At 34.9% G+C, this 17,888-nt stretch overlaps 1 protein-coding gene and 1 pseudogene across 1 annotated transcript; both read left to right on the top strand.

The window, feature by feature from the left end:
• The first annotated feature begins 4,355 nt into the window (after positions 1-4,355).
• LOC105051990 (abscisic stress-ripening protein 5) lies at positions 4,356-5,630 on the top strand. Its single transcript, XM_010932662.3, has 2 exons — positions 4,356-4,798; positions 5,232-5,630. The coding sequence occupies exons 1-2, from the start codon at positions 4,463-4,465 to the stop codon at positions 5,412-5,414; spliced, it is 519 nt and encodes a 172-aa protein (XP_010930964.1). The 5' UTR covers positions 4,356-4,462; the 3' UTR covers positions 5,415-5,630.
• A 6,635-nt stretch (positions 5,631-12,265) lies between these two features.
• Positions 12,266-13,565, top strand: LOC105052039 (citrate-binding protein-like; annotated as a pseudogene).
• The last annotated feature ends 4,323 nt before the right edge of the window (positions 13,566-17,888 follow it).

Here is a 17,888-nt window from a genome sequence, read left to right as displayed (position 1 = left end):
AACGATAAAGGAGATACTGATACAGGTATCAGATTTCTGAAATTAAGCATAATGCAAGATGGCTTGAAGTCCGAGTGTGAATCAGTATAGGTTAGGCAGAACATTGTATATTAATTCTGAAAAGGGAGAATATGGCAGTTAGCTGCTTTTAGGGTTACTAATTTTTCTCCTGTGGATTTAGAACCCACATTTTTCTGCTCCATTACTCAGTTAATTGTCGATTTCCATTAATATCTGTTCTCAGATTTCTGGGACTTGGACGCCAATTGAACCATTTTGATCAATAATTTCTTTGCACCGTATCGACTGCTTTAGGATCTTAAAAGGATGTTTAGTTCATAATAAGAATTGGAATTGAAATAGATTAGAATCAGAATCAAAATGGTCAAATTTTATGAAAAGTTTGGTTCGTGATCAGAATCGGAATAAAAATTTGAAAGATATTTGGGTGGAAGAAATTGAGGTCTGAAATCAGAATGAACATAGATAAATCTCATTCCAACCATTTTGTTGAAAAAAATTTCATTTCAATTTCAGAGTTGCATATGGGAACGATCCGATTTGCCTAAAACTCAATTCACACTCTTCTCTAAGGATTCAAATTTTGATTTCAATATTGATCATGAATTAAATATTTTGAAAGAATTGACCATTTCGAATTCAATTCTGATTGTGAATCAAATATTTTTTTAAATTTTTATAAAAAAATAAAAATTAAATTATAGATAAATTAGATTCTTTTCATTCCGTCCAAAAATCGGAATGGAACTATTTGCAACCAAACGTTTCCAAATAGGAAGCAACCATCCCTATTTTGATTTCAAATTCTAACCCTCTCCAACCATACACCTTCTAGATTCCTGTACCCTTCACATTTAAGTATTGCCTACCGTCTAGGTGGCGGTCCTAACCTCTCATGGGTGAGGTGCCGCACTTGGGCAATAATTATATGGGGAAGATCCGTTATGGCTCCACCCACTCCCGACAAGCTCTTTGGGTTCTCTGGATGGGTACTGTATTGCGATTTTTTTTTGTATCCGATTCACGTGGCCTGCTGAAGGCCAGATGGAAGCCTTGGTACAGCACCGTCCACGTAACACCCTGAGGAACCACTACAATAACATGCCTGAGGTGGAACCCTGCTCTTCTAATTATTTATTTTCCATTTTCGTCCGCTCTGGTGCCACGAGAAGGTTGCCTCATGTGTTGCTTGCTCTCCAATTATGATAGCTTATAGTTTACAAAAAGTAATTAAGATTTGTGGCAGATCCAGAATGTAGTTGGTCGATAAATGGGCCGTTTAATCCAATATTATGAAATTCAGCACACCTTTTAGTGGTAAACAGTTGAGGGACATTCACTTTTCAAAGGGACCTATTGTACCAAAAAAAAAAAAAAAAAGGGACCTATGCCATTCTTGTTGGTTGTTCTGATAAGGCAAAAGAATACATGCACTGCTTTCCAAGATGTAGCATCCAATATTTGGAACATGAATAGATGACCGCTTCTGGATCTCGTGACGAATAGGAGAAATGAATAAACATATGTATGTCTGTATGTATCAGCATGAACATCTTGTTTGGAAACTAACAGAAGTAGTTTTCGTTTTGGAGGATGCACTCCTTATTTCTATCTTAGAATCAATCAATATATTCAAAAAATTAGTTCCAAAACTGAAACGAAAAAAAGCATCATTGCAACCTTCTATTTCCTGCTCCTGTAGCGAAGTGGGAAATGGTGCACCCTGAAATATGAAATGATGGATTGATTCATACCATGAATGGAAAAACAATGTGTATTTGGTCAAATTCCAACTTTCAATGCCAGTTAAACTATGGCTACCTGTTCATCAGGGAAATTAAGTAGACTCGTTCTACCATAGGCAAAATCAATAAAAACTCCATATATCAGCTCCTTTTTCATTAATTACTAATCATACTTTACTATGATTGGTTGTTGGGTGAAAAGTAACCAATCAAAAGCTTTTATTCACTTCGCCTATGGTGGAGTGAGTCCACCCAAGAAGGCTTTAGATGCAAAGCCACAAAATATGCCACAAAATTTGGGTGAGCTCATGGAACGAACACCTGAAGTCGGTATGCGTCACCTTCCTTTACCCGGGGAAGGTTCACGCGGGGCAACATCATCTCACGTGGTAGGGCGACCTCTTGACATTTGACTACCGCTGCAAAGTGCTTGTCTACCCCACAATGGAGAAATAGCCTGCCACCCCGGCCGCTGCGTGGGGCCCATCTACGATTGACATTTGAAGACACGTGTTCACGTCTCCTCTACTCGTCCTAGTAACTTCCTGTTCTGACTTCCTCATAAGACTTACACTTCAAATCCTCATCCTATCCAACTGACGTGACTTCATGTTAATCTAAGGACACGGTCACAGGATGGGGCCCGCCAATCAAACGCGCGGGCACGAACGTGGGCCACCACGTCTCCTTATCCACACAAATCCTTCGGCATGAGTCCTTTGATATCCCATAGCGCAAGATCAGGATTTTTACATGGCAGCGTCCAATCCAATCCATGATGTCCCCTGGTGGCCCCGGTGAGTGATACGCGTCCACTAACCACGATAGGACGGCCGGGACCGGTCGTTTGCATCGGCAGGTGGCGGGCAGCCGGGCGCCGTGACCGAAGGATATCAGAGGATATTCCTGGGATTATCCTTGCCGACACTGCCCTGAATAGTGAATACCATGTCCCAACCAACTTATTTAGTGGGGGCCGCACCGACTCATTACCTCTGCGGGCCCCCACCAGTGCTTTAATCCCGTGGATTCTGGGTGACAAGGTTGTGCCGATACGGGGCTTTAATGAGAGAACGAATACTCCTAGGGCTTTGAATTTTGACTGTAGAGTAACCATCTTACATGCCACCAGTCAGTGGGGAGACTCGTGGCTAGCCGTCCGATCGAGATCTAAGACTCATGATGTCGTCATGAATAGGCATGCTTGCGATGCCGCAATGTTCGGGGCAACGTTTGTCGGCCATCTCAATCACAGTTTCCCGTGGCTGGTCGGCACGGCAACGAATAGCTGGAAAATATTAAACTGAAGTTGATCACCAGTCCAGTGATTCACCAGGAGAAATTATTAGATAGAATTAATCTAAGCTAATGGAAAAGTATGACAGCAGCCCAAGACGAATCATTTGACCTGGGGAAGAGAGATTATGCTGATCTCTAATCATAAAATTGTATGAAGATTTGAACTATTAAAAATTTAAAAGATCTCATCTTCTAGAAGATATCATGCTATTAAAATAAGAAGATATAGAATTGAAAAATAAGATGACCGGCCTTGGTTTTGGATGATAGAATGCTAGTACCAAAATTTAATTACAAAGAGCATTGGTTCTCACTCCGGCTTCCGAGTATATTGAGAATGGTTTTATGAGCAATGGCTTGGTCTACCAGAGTAAAATGTAGGATAATGCGTAAGGAACATCCTCTCTAGTCTCAGAAGGTGGCAAAAAAAAAAAAAAATAGAGACTTCTCGTGGAAGAAAACAAATGATAGACGTAAATATATAAATTTGTAGAATAAAAATAGAAATATTTATTTTTTAGCAACTATAAATATTTATATTTAAAATTAAAAATATTCAATTTTATAATTTTAAAAGAAAAAAATTATATTACGAAACTATATTTATGACAGTATATTGAGTTCAAGAAAGAGAAAACAGAAGTGCCGATGAAAAATTGAATTTACAAAATTTTATTTAAATAGATATATTAATTTTTAATTTTAAGACATCATTGCTTCACAATTTGATAATATAATTTTTCATAAAATTTCATTGCACAATCCTACAATCCAATATTATAAAACCAATATTGTTAATTTAAAAAAATATAAGTTATGAATTTCATCACATTAAAAGTCAAGAAGAGTATAGATAAGGGAAAAGGTTAGTTATATAATTTATAAATTTATAAAAAATATAAAAATCATGAATTATTGAATAATTTTGTATACTCTCGTACCAAAGAATAGCTCAGAGAATTGTTTTCCCAATAAAAAATGTACTAACTATGGGAACCCGATGCTACTATATTATACCTTTTATTTTACTGCTGGCGTCGGCAACAGGATTCACACGGCTCCACAGGCCGGAAAGGTCAAAAGAGACGGGCCCCACCACACTCAAGCAAATCTTCCCTTATTATCTATTAACAACATATATAAACTAAATCTGATTTCCTTAACAACTAAGTAAATAGTTTTTAGATAAAAACTAAAAACGGCGTATCAGATCCGTGAACTCAGCAAATCAGCACCGTCCATCTGGCCCGGTCCCATCACCTCCCCACCTATATATACCCCCTCCCTCCTCTCCCCTCGTCGGAACCGGGTACCGTATACCATCAGCATATACCATCACCACAACCTAATTTAAGTAATCAATCACCTCTTCTCAAAAAAAAAGCAATCCATCACCGATGTCGGAGGAGCACCGCCACCACCACCACTTCCACCACCACAAGGAGGAGGAAAAGCCCGTGGAGACGGTGGAGTACTCGGAGACGGCCTACACCACCGGCAGTGGCGGCTACGGTGGCGATGGCGGATACAACGCCGGCTACGGCGGCGATGGCGGATACAAAGCTGGCTACGGCGGCGATGGCGGATACACCACTGGGTACGCCGAGAAAACGGAGATGGTCTCGGGGTCCAACGAAGAGGATTACGAGAAGTATGAGAAGGAGGAGAAGCACCACAAGCACAAGGAGCATCTCGGCGAGATGGGCGCGCTAGCCGCCGGTGCCTTCGCTCTGGTATTATTCATCTCACCACTTAACTTGTTCCCGTTGAGCACCACACCGTCCTCCTCCTCATCTTTTTTGTCGGGTACCGAGGAAATCCATGAAAGCTAGACTGGTATTCACCATGCTTGGCATGCGTCCACGACTTCTGGGTCCACCAAAAGGACGAAAGACACGTGCCCGTCGTGGACCGTTATAACGGAAATAACGGGCCTTTTATAGCCTGGATTTGTGAGATGAAATGATAACTTTTATAAAGGCTATTATTATTGGCTATAATCATCATTATATATATATATATATATTGGCTATAAGAGAAAATGAAAGATGATAATTGTTAAGGAAACAACAGTGTTCTTTTCATTATAATCATATTTTATTTTTTCTCGATTGGAAATTAACCATTATGATTTGGGTAATGATTTTATTACAACTAATCTTTCAGTATGAGAAGCATGAGGCCAAGAAGGATCCGGAGCATGCACACAAGCATAAGATAGAGGAAGAGATTGCTGCGGCAGCCGCGGTGGGCAGCGGAGGGTATGCGTTTCATGAGCACCATGAGAAGAAGGAAGCTAAGGAGGAAGCTGAGGAATCTCATGGAAAGAAGCATCATCACCTCTTCTAAAGTGGATGGAAGAACTTTTGTTTTTCCCTGTATCTTTATATGCTCCTTTCTGTTTCTATGGTATGTAAGCTGGCATGGGATTGAAAATATGGTGTTTAGCGTGATGTATTTTGGTCTGACAGTCTGACACCTAAATAAGTGCCGGTTTGTTCTGGCCTTATGATGTAGGGTATATATTTTGGTGGTGTGAACCTGCTCTGTTTATATTTGCGTGCATTTTTATTCTTGAAGATTTTTTTTTTTTTTTTTTTTTTTGTACTGGGTTTTTGTGATAATACTGAGGCGGTGTTTTGTTTTAGTACTAATGCAACTAAAGTATAAAATGTGACGACACCATGATCTCACTCTTTTGAGATTTTTAGATGTTAATGAATTTTTTAGTAATCGAGCGGGATCCCCTCCCCTCTTTCCCCCCTTTCTTTAGAAAAAAAAGAGAAAAATTCACCAAAGATGACGTGAAATCGCATCTGCTAATTTGGTGTACGCCAAATCCCTTGGCGCCACATATCTTCTAGATCTTGTACAGGAAGATTTGGGCATCAGTCCGGGAATAGTATGCTTGATAAAATAAATATAGAATAGTTATCAAAGACCCCCATAAAGATACGATATATTACTGATGTCATGCCCCTATCAATAATTGGTTGCCTTTATGTATTTTTTTATTTAAATTTGTACTGCAATGATAAAATCAACATCTTAATTCTTTTGAGATGCTTAAAAAAATTATATATATATATTAAAAATATCAGATAGCAATATGATACTTTAAGTGAGATGAATTCTTTTTGAAACGTGTTTTGCACGATAGAATGCTATACAATTATGATGGCCATCAAATCATTTATTGATAGAATGGCTATCAGATAGGATTGTGCATTGTTTGAAATATACGTCTAACAAACATTCATCTTTTATAATTGGATTATCTGATGACCATCATGATGCATCCTACGAGGTGTAATTTTTTTAGTTGTTGAAGTTTTAATTTAGAAATCAATTTTTTATCTAAATTTTAATTGATTTAAAATTTAATAAAGCTTCTTTTTAGTAGAAGTTGCTCTGTTTACATTTGGCATTTTTACTACTGTAGATTTCCCTTCAATGAGTTTTTGTGTTAAAACTGAGAGTGTTTTCTTTTGGTACTAATGCAACTAAGAATAAAATATGACGACACCACGGTCTCACTATTTTGAGATTTTTAGATGTTAATAATTTTTAAATAAATCAAGTGGGCTTCCCACCTTGGAAAAAAAGAAAAAAATTCACCAAAGATGATGTCATATAACACCTTCTATTTTTGGTACATGCCAAATCCCTTGGCCCCGCTTATCTCCCAGATCTTGGAGAGGAAGATTTGGCCATCAGTCCGGGAACAGTGAGCTTGATAAATAAATATAGAATAGTTATCAAAAAAAATAAATATAGAATAGTTACATATTGCTGATGTCACAACACTTTCCCGCTATCCATAATTGGTTTCCTCTATGCATTTTTGCATGTAACTTTTGCACTGCAATTATGAAATCAACATCTGAATTCTTTTGGGATGCTTGAAAAAATATTATATATATATATATATATATATAATATATATATTATGTATAGCAATATATAGCAGTATGGTAGTTTAGGCGGGGTCGATGGATGCTCCACACAGCGTGTTTTGCATGATAGAGTACCTTATAGTTTTGACGACTATCAAATCATTTATTGATAGGATGGCTATCAAACGAGATGGCACGATGCTTGAAATACATGATTTTATATATTTAATATTTATTTTTTATGATTAAATTATATGATGACCATCATGATGCATTATGTTGTGGACCATCGCTTCGGCCTCGACTGATCTGATCCCCAGAGGAAGTAGAGAAGATTGAAGTTCGGCCACAGTCAACCTAAAAAAGTTGAACATAATGACCTAAATAAAGTAAGCTGACCCAATTTAATATGGAGTTTATCTTTCCTATAATTCTAAAAAGACTAGATTTTGATCGAGCGCAGCAAGATAGCTCAAAGTCGGCTATGGCTGACCTGGGGGAGCTCATTCAAGTGAGGCAATAATCCTATATTCAGCAGATCATTCCATTAGTAAAGAGATCATTTTGAAAAAGCAATATGTCTGTAGCTACAGAAATAATAGATAAGAAAGTTGTAATCGCCAAAATCTGATTATGCCCATAAATGACAATTAATGGTTGACTCCGCAGCAAACATGGAAGCATAACTCCATCCGCACGATCCGTGGATACTTTCTAGGAATAATGAGTCTCCCCGACATATATGACTCAGGCTCTCCCTTTATAAATATGGGGGAACGGGGATCCCAAAGTAAGCTCTTGAAAGATTTGAAATGGTCTCTCTTATTGTTCTCCAATTCTTAGTTAACTTGAACATCAGAGAGTTGTTGATCGAAAAATCTTCTGATCGAGAATTATTTTACAAATTCAGCCCTGCATCCAGGAGGCATCTCTATCGGCATCTCATATTCTGTCAAGAACTCCTCCATCTCATCTCCAATCGATGATCCTTCTTTTTCATCTCCAGTCAAGAACTCCATCTTATCTTTTGCTGAGGATTTTTCTCCCTCATTTTCTATCGTAGATCCCTTTATCTCATTTTTTTTAGGAAGATCAAGTTCAATCTCATTGACTTGGATTTTGACAATAAAACATAAGTTTTTTTTTAATTTAAAAATTAAATTTTATTCTCTAAATTTTAATTGGTTTAAGAGTTTTAAAACATTCTTTCATCATTTTTTTTTTCCGAAGAGTTATAGTTCTTCGGAAGAGACAAGGATATAATATTTCTACTTTCCAAAACATAATGCGTTCCATATCCCATTGGTTATTTGAAAAAAATCTATAAATAAATTTTTTTAAGTATATTCAAAACACTTATATATTTATTTTCTTTGATGCTCTATATTTAGAGATGATAATTTTAACTAATCCATTAGATATTTAATCCGTTCCAACCTAAATGAGGTGGATTTTATCCAATCTGATTGAAACTCGAGCAGGTATGGATTCTAGAAAATAATATTTAAAATAGATTTAGATTGGATACAAATAATGATATGTCCTGATCAAATCTGACCCGATATAAATTTAATATATATTTCTAATTCAAAATTATAATAATTTTATATTGTTTAATACTTGACTCAATCCGATTTGATCAATTTTATTTGACTCGATCGGACCCAATATGTTCAATATTTTTACTTGATTTAATCCACCTGATCCAAAATAGGTACAAAACAAGTATGGATATGAAATTTTTACTTATGAAATGGGTACGGATATGGACCGATCTGATCCGTTGCTGTCCTTATCCATAATATAGTCCAACAAAGATCTTGCTTTTATATTTTTGATTTTTTGATTTTTTTAATTTTTTAGATAACTAAAAAAAGAGCTTCCAGATAAACTTTCCAACGATTGTATATGTTAGAGAAGAATAAGATTGAGCTATATTATTACATCTGAGGAGAATCATTGTAGATCTGTATGTAGAGGGTGAATCATGTTGTTGGCGTAATATTTCTATACATTTTGACCGGACAAGATTGAATTTTTCAAATTTATTTTAATAAATTATTTTTATTATAAAATAATAAAAAATAATATAGTTAATTTTAGGTCATATTTCTTGGACATTGATTAGCGGGAACATAATCCAGCTTTCGGTCGTGAGTGATGCGTGATTGATGGGATATGCTGCCTTTTGAATTTCCATCCTTTTGGTTAAATCACCCATCATTATCCGTGAAATGGTTCCCACCGTGATAAATAAGAACGAAGCAAGTGGGCGGTGAATGGCGTAATTGGAAAAGACGGGAGGGGGCAAAACAAAACGGGAGAAGATTCAATCCCTTTTGCTCGTGCTTTCGTTCTTTTTGGAACAAGAACAATAAGTCCCTCTATTTATTTGCAAGTAACGAATAGACTTGAAAAAGTTTGTATTCAACGGATATGCAAGTAAAGCTACTGCCTACTGGCAGGCCAGGACACGTCATTATCAGCAAAACGTGAATTTTGAAAGCTCTCCGTGCTTCCTATCCCATCCACTCTGCAGCAGATGCGGGTTATTGACCTCATAAATCTTAATGGTTGCCTCTATCTTCACGATGGGGTCAATTTACTAGCCGTTGGAGAGAATTGCCCCTGCAGTGGCAAGCATTAATTATCATGATCAGTATATATATAATTTTAATTATAAATTAAATAAATTTTATATATTATTATAAAATTATAAATTTAAATAATATTTTTATTAATTTTTTAAATAAAATTTTAAATTATTGTAAATGATATTAAGTGAATCTAACCCATGGATCTATATAGATTAGAAAATACTGTAATGTTGATCTATTTAAAATTAATTATAATATTTATAATTAAATTTAAATAAATTTTAATATTTAATTTAATGAGAATATTTGAGTTTAAATTGAAAGAATACGCGAAGTATGCAAATGCATCTTTAGTCACATATCAATTTTTTATAAAAAAATTTAAATATTTATAAAAAATTAAATAATTTAAATAATATTTTTAAATTTATTTATTTTGGATAATGTTTTGGATTGTTACACTGATAATCCTTGCATGATGGCAGACGTTCTCGTCGGTTCTAAGCTATGGACAGACATCATAATTCTTGAGATGGATCTAGTATACCTCAAGCCCCAGTCAGGCCCATTCTACTACTTCTTCGCTCCTCTCTTCGAAGCAGGCTGTATGGTGGAGGGAGCTTGTCAGAGACTCAAAGTAGATCACTTGAACGCTTCCGTGAGCAAGGCGAAGTCAAATCTTTCATTTGCTTTCAAAAGCATCCGTGTTTCTTTGGGTAAAATCAAAGCAACTCGAATGATGTAACAAAAGCGCATAGCTCACGAGTTGGATTAGCATTCATAGTCGGAGCTTTCTAAATAAATAAATAAAATAAGTCAGAGATCAAAATTCCACTTGAACATAATGAGAACCAGGACCAGAAGACATTATTACATGATATCAAGTTCTAAAATCTCAAACAACTGATAATTATCTTGCTATATGCTTTCATCGTCTTCATATTAACAATGCACCATCCTGCTGGAATAAAATCTTTATGAATTGCTTTTAGAAAATTTAAGCTGGTGAAAACATGGACTTTGAATAGGTATACTGGTATTGGGTTGGCCAATTACGACCGTAATTTGGTTCCATGGCCCTTTTGTTATTGGGCCTAGTTTTAGTAATTGGGCTACTTTTGTGGATCAGGCTTCATATAAGGCTGCTTGGGTTCCCTACTTCTTGCTCTTTCTTTTCTTTTTTTTTTTTACTCTTTTATATATATTTCATCTCTAATGAAAGTATGATGATCTTTTCACAGTTTTCTGAAAAGAATTGAGCCATGACATTATGGTAAATATAGAAATACATGTCTTCTCTAGTAGTGTCTCCTCCTTTGCATCATTACCACCATGGTGAATTTTTCCCGATGATTTGGTTTAGCTTTTGCCATGTGGTACAATGGCAAGAATATATTACTTTTGGTGGAAGGATGAAATTAAGAACGAGCACTACTGGAGGCTTTGACCAAGGAGATGAAAACATACCAACAAATGGAAGATGACAAGGGAGCATTTAGAGAAATATATAGCAGTAACATGGTAATCTTTACCAGGGAAAAATGAATGGAAGGAGGTATAAACTAACCCTTGGGATTCCTCCATATTGGGAGACTTGGCTACCGGCCAAGCGCCAGAGGCCAAAACAGCGCCTGCTGTTGCGGTCAAGGGTTCATAGAAGTAGGCGAAACTAAATTAAGCATGACTCTTTTTCAATGAAGTGGACTTGCTAATGAGATTTCAATTGGTTTGTTGCTAGGTGCCACCATCATAAGTTTGCAGATCTCATGCTGTCAGATCTCATGCTTTCCTTTGGTTGGAAGTAATCCATTATAAAAAAATAAATTTCATATTAAATTATCATATTTGATATAAAAATAGATAAAAAAGATGGTAAAATAAATTGTGGATTCTAAATTTTTTTTTTTAAGAGAGAAGGTAAAAAAATATTACCAAAGAGATGATATTTATTTTTTCATACTATATTATTTAGTGATTATATTATGAAAATATTATTTTTTATTGAAAATACTCTCAGTTATATTATATTATTATTATATTAATTATATTGGTATAATCTTTTTTGATTTTTTATTCTCTGTGATGGTAGACATGTGACACTACAACAAAAATATTTTTAGCGATAAATTACTTATGATATTTTTTATTATATGTCGCTAAAATTCTTTTTTTTGTTACATATTGGTAAAAATGCCGCTATGTTTCAACAAGTATTTTTTATTAGCGGTATTTTATCATAAATGCCACTATAAATTTATATTTTATAGTATTTTATTATAAATGCCACTATAAATTTATATTTTATGACATTTTATTATAAATACGATTAAAAATTTATATTTTATGATATTTTATTATAAATATTACTATAAATTTATATTTTATAATATTTAATAAATATGTCGATAAATAATATCATAATTTATAGAATTTTAAAAAATTATCATTAAATTTTAAATTATTAATTTTATATAGGTTGATTTAGTTATATCAAGTAGGTGCAAATCCACTCACACCTACAATCAAACATTAAAAAAAAAAAAAAAATCAGGAGTCACAGATTGCAGCTCGAGATCTAAACTCTCTCTCTATATAGGGTGAGCATGAGGATGGTAATGCGCACGTTATTCCAAAGACGAGCTTATCCTTCCTGTTCGTTTGCGTGCACAGGAGAAAGATGGACTTTTACTTGCTCCTCTTAGCGTCAATGTACCTATCTCTTCTCCAGCTCCGTGGCCAAGGAGCTACAGACCCTACAGATGGTTTCATCTCTCTCCTCTCGACAGCTCCAACTTCGACATCCACAAACCTTATGACCTACCTGAAAGCGAGCGATACAGCGTCACCAATGGTGTCCACAAGCTGTGGGTCCTATCTACTGACAAACCCCTCTCTCCAACCAGTCCGACTGCTCCTCGTTCTGAGATTCGCATACGAGTATGAATCACAAAAAAAACTCAACTATCTCACATTTTTTTTTTCTTTTTCCGCATCTCTTCCTTTATTCCAGGTGAGAAGTTTTTTTCCTTGGTGAATATGGTTAGGATTTCTAACTCTTTCTTGAGGGGAAAAAAAGAAACTCTTTCTTAAAAAAAATGCACAAACGAGCTCTTTTTTGTATTATTTTCCACCTTTTCTTCTATTTCTGTCTGTTACGGGATGTTAACTAACCTACAAACGAGGGAAGCTGTCATTGCCTATGCACTAAGGTTCAAGCAGTAGGTGTTGGAGAAACCAAAAACAAGCCAATTTGCTGAGAAACCTCCATATAATTCAACTAACCAGCCAATCTTGGCCCAATTTTATCTGGGAAATCCAGTCGCTCCAGAAGTTAATCCTCTCAGTTCATATGATATTAGGCTACTAACAATGGTTTTGCTAAGGCCGCTTTTTTTTTTTTTTTGGTAACTGCTAAGGCTTGTTTATATGCATATGCTTTAAACTGAATAAAGGCACCCCTAGTCTGATCATAATTTGTCTCTCGAAGGGATATGACTACTCTTCTGGAGTGTGGCAATTCGAAGACATGCCTACGTCCCAAGCGGGACAACCGGTGTGTGCATCATGCAAGTCTTCGGAGCCAACCGGACGAATACAGCTACAGCATTAATGCTGAGGGTCTACAACGGTGCACTCATGTACTATACAACACGGCTCATAGAAGACGATATCTACGGGAGATGGTTTCGAGTGAATGTGATCCATGAATTTGGTACAGGGCTGCTCAAGGTTTTCATTAATGGAGATCTGAAGCTGGTTGCAAAGGACCGTGGAGGTGCCTCGCATTACTTCAAGTGTGGCGTTTATACGCAAAATTACTCCTCCTACTTCATGGAATCCCTTTGGAAGGATATCAAGGTATTAAAGTTACCTGACTGAGCTAAAGCATAGAAGCCACTTTGTTTTGGTTTGCGAGAGAAAATTGTGACTGTGATGTTATGCTGTGGCTTCCTTCGAATAATAATTGTCGCTTGCAGAAGATCCTAGTCTATTGTCCTTTTCTTTTGGTTAAGCTTTGTTGAACGCATTGATTTATTGATGACCTTTTTTCTTTCCTTTGGAAAGAAAAGACCTCCTACTATTGGGCTATTTCATAGGTCTCAACATGGTCTCTGTTTGAAAATTTTGTCTCAGCGTATTTGGTAGATCCCTGTAGTCCATTAGAAGAACAAGATGTAAAAGAGTAGAAAAAATACATCGGATAGTTAAAATAAAAAAAATTAGAAGAAAAGACAAGCAATCTATTTCGTTGGAGAACTTGCTCGCATTAATGCAAAGAGCAAGGAATTTTGCTTTGACATACACACAGCTTCAAAGTTCAATGGAAGAACACCTTCTGGTAAATTCTCGATCCTCTTTTGCTCCATATTCTAGCATAGTACAGAGAAATTATAAATTCGAAAGAAAATGACACTACTTCTTTTGTGAAAAAAAAGGTTTGGATCTAACTATTGGCGGATATAAATTTTCATAGAAGAGATCAGTCAGGAATTTACATAAAACTTGAGAATTAGAGATCAACGTATAAACGAATGCCTAACTAGGACCTCAAAATAGTAATACTACGATGACATGTTCCATGTAAAGTCAGCAAATTCCCCCAACTTTATAAGAAAAATAAGAATTTAGATAAATACCTAAGAGTTATTTATTTAGAATTTAAGAAATATATATATATATATATATATTCTTTTTACTATATTTCATGTTTGGAGTCTTTACTGCATGTAGCATAGTTGCAGGCTAGAGGGTAGATAACTTAAAGTTATCCAATTTAATTGTTGGATGCACTGAAAATATGGTGGATAACCTTTGTTTTTTTTTTTTTTTGACATTAAGGACTAATTTGTTTCGCAGGAAGGAATTTCTCCCACTAAAATTTTTTTTCTTAAGAAACTGATTTCTACAAATATGATGCCTGAAAAAATAATATTAGCATATTTAGTTGATCGTGAAAAAGTAGCACATTTCAAAATGCCTTATATTTCATTGATATTTACTTTCCTAAAAAAATAATATAAAATATATATTATATTTTTAATAAAAAAGACTTTATTCTATTTTATTCATGGCTTTAAGAGTATTTTTTAATAAAAAAATTATGATTCCGTTTCCATAGGAAATTAAGCCAAAAAACCTTGTCCCACGTATGTTTTTCTTTTCCATAAAATATAGGAAATATATTCCAATGGAAATACTATCTTTTAATCTCTTTTTTTTTTATAACTCCAACAAAATAAAAGAGATTTCTTCATTTTTTTCGTTGACCACACATCTCCTCTCCTTTTCCCGTCAAACAAATGAGACATAAAAGAGGCCGGTAAAGAAGCCACCCCTCTATCGTTTACGTATCTAAGACTAACTAGCGGAAGCACCAGTGGCAAAGTGAATACGACGGAGAAAAATGGACGAACAAAACCAGTACATCTAGCCAACAAAAAAGTTTCATAAAAACAACAAGATCTAAGTATAGGATCTAAAACAGAAATCTTTCACAAGGGCCTCGATTGACTGAGCAACGAATGCATGCAAAACTTCAGTGGTTAAGTGAAGAGCAACTAGAAATGTTGCCGCCGATGGAGAGGTCTTGCATTTCTTCCAATGTGCGACTAAAAACAGAATTACATGCATCTCCTACTTCATGGAATCCTGTGGATGAGTATCAAGGTCCTGAAGTTAACGGGAAGCATGGAAGCCCCTCTGTTTAGGTCTATGCTGGGAAATGATGTTCGTAATATTAATATTGCTCATCTCATGTTTAGCTTCATCATGAATTGAACAATAGATGAAGGAAGGCAATGATCTGCAATGAGTTATTCTGTCAACTCCAAAGTACTAAAATTGTGTGTGTATCCATATATATTAGTCTGACTCAGTCTGATCTCCTTTATCTTGGTTAGCTTTGTTGAGTGGACCAGTACACTACTCTCCTTTTTTTTCATGGTAATATTTTTTTTGGTTGTAAATTAGGCCTAATATTGGCCATTTGAATGTTATAATCTATGGCCTTCTTTTAAGATTATATATATGATCTGCAATATTTCCAGAGCAATGCCGAGATCATACATAACTTTTCCATTCCATCTACTGAAGTACTACTAGGTTTCTTAAAGGGCAGTCAGGTATTACTGTAGCCTTGTCATGAGTGTAAGCGATTGTATTCAAAGTTAAGTTGCCAAAAATGACACCGTGCCCCACAAGCTCAGAATTTCAATTTTGAGGTGCTGATTTCCTTCTTAAAATGAAAACTTGTAGCTTCTTATCCTTCAGGGAAGCCTCCAAACAAAGAGTACGGACTCTTACAGATAATCCTACTCTTCTCCTCAAAAACTATTTTACTCTTTAACTTCTCAGAAGTCTTACCTTTGTTTTCTAATTCCTTGTTCTACCGACCAGACTTACTGGAAGATATATAAGCTCCAAATCATCTCTTGAACGTTCCTATCGAGGAATCGCTTTTTGAGGTATTTACACTTTGATAAGACGTTTCCATACAAAAATATGCCTGGAGAGATGAGGTCGAGATCTCTCTAGTTCTATTCCTCTTTACTCCCGCTTCCACGACGAGGACGATGGGTTGGGATATGGAAACAGCCAAATCCACTCCCTCTCCATCATCATACCTTCTATTCCATGATTCCCTATGTACGTATATCTTAATTTATATAATTAATTTTCATGGGCGAAGTATCTTACTTCCTCTATTTTATCTCAAAAAAAAAAAAAAAAACTCTTGTAGTTAATCATTTCTGATAATTTCTACTCAAGTTTTTTACTCCATGGATTCTAGCAGAACAACTGATTTTCTACACTAATCACATCCGACATGTGACTAGTCAAGATGTTGATCCTTCAAATTTGATAAATTAGTATAATGCCAATATAAGTGAGCGATAGAATAAATATTTAAAAACTAAGATGTGGTTTAAGATAACTGAAAAAAAAAAGATTGGAAAAAAATAATATAAATAATTTATTAAAATTTAATAATAAAAAAATATGATCAAATCGAAAAAATGTGAGGTACTATCTTAAGACATATTTTCGTCCTTCATGTAGGAATCCTGGAAATACCATCCCAAAATACGACCGGTATCTCTCCGCCTGCGAGCACGATCATGAAAGAGGTCGATGAAGACTCTTTTAACACTCACAACAATAATCATAAAAAAAAATATTTAAAGAGAAAAATATAAAATGAAAAGAAAAGAGGATTAGAAGGGGATGGTCAAAATTAGATCTCAAGATGATCTTTTTATAGCTAATAAAATGACTATTTACGACCGTTAAAGCATTTATTGACCCATCAAGATCTTTAATAAAAAGTTAACAGTCAGAAAATAAAAACAAGAATAAATCCATATGGCCGTTGCTAACTCATTAAGGCTTGTAATTAGGAGCCAACGGTCAAAATTAAAATCATGATAATTAAAATATTTAAATAATAAAATTAAAAATAAGATTAAAATATTTGGAAGAAAATTTAGAAAATTTTGAGTTTTTTTTGATTCCTCCGACAATCCTCCACAAAACTCAAATTTTTTTTCAAAAATTATAAAATAAAATAATATAAATTTTTGGATGCTTATACTATGTAATGCGTAAGGTGATTTAACTTCACTTAGTATGAATAATTTTTATCTGAAGAAAACGGAGTGAATCAGATCTTGAACTACATTCCTTTGATCCAGACTTCAATTATCACATATATAATATAAAGTTCTTCATCCTTAGTCTGTGTATTAGTGATCCTGTACAAGTATCTTGATTTTTCATGAGAATTACTAGAGTAACCCAAATCTCATATCTGCAGCTATGTACGAATACTCTTATGTAGATGAGTTTCTTCAGAGATATGTGTAGAGTCACATCTCATGAAAAATATCATCTCGGATCTCATTCAAAGCTATAGCTCTTCCTAACCACTACATAAGAGCACTAAATACCATAGGAATGAGATGAAGTCTATGAAATAAATCACATGCGCTTACTGACTAACCAATTAGCTTGTTGTTACCATACTGAACTGTCTTCAAGGGATCTCATATCACAGAGGTTAGGTTTTTATTATTGGAAGGTTCATTATAGGCTAAGCCCCATCCTCCTCGATGATTCTAAGACCTTAGGTCTATTTAAATATTTTTTTTAAAGGTAGACTGTTAAAAAATATCTCCCTCTATAATTTTTGAGATATACTAAAATTTATGCTATTGACAAAGTTCATTAAAGAAAAAACATCTCTCTATGATGCATCAGATATGATACAAATAAATAAACTGATTGGAGTGCCACAAATACTCAATAAAATTTAAATTAGATGCCATTGTTCA

Source organism: Elaeis guineensis, chromosome 9 (genome assembly GCF_000442705.2).
Source record: "Elaeis guineensis isolate ETL-2024a chromosome 9, EG11, whole genome shotgun sequence".
Lineage (NCBI taxonomy): Eukaryota > Viridiplantae > Streptophyta > Magnoliopsida > Arecales > Arecaceae > Elaeis > Elaeis guineensis.
The sequence above is the reverse complement of the archived record's forward strand: the minus strand, read 5'-3'. Positions and strand labels throughout refer to the sequence as shown.

What these genes read in the sequence shown, in the direction of transcription:
- LOC105051990 (XM_010932662.3), top strand. Translation starts at nt 4,463, where the DNA reads ATGTCGGAGGAGCACCGCCACCACCACCACTTCCACCACCACAAGGAG. An exon ending in CCGCCGGTGCCTTCGCTCTG is followed by an intron (nt 4,799 to 5,231) that starts GTATTATTCATC and finishes CTAATCTTTCAG; the next exon opens with TATGAGAAGCATGAGGCCAA.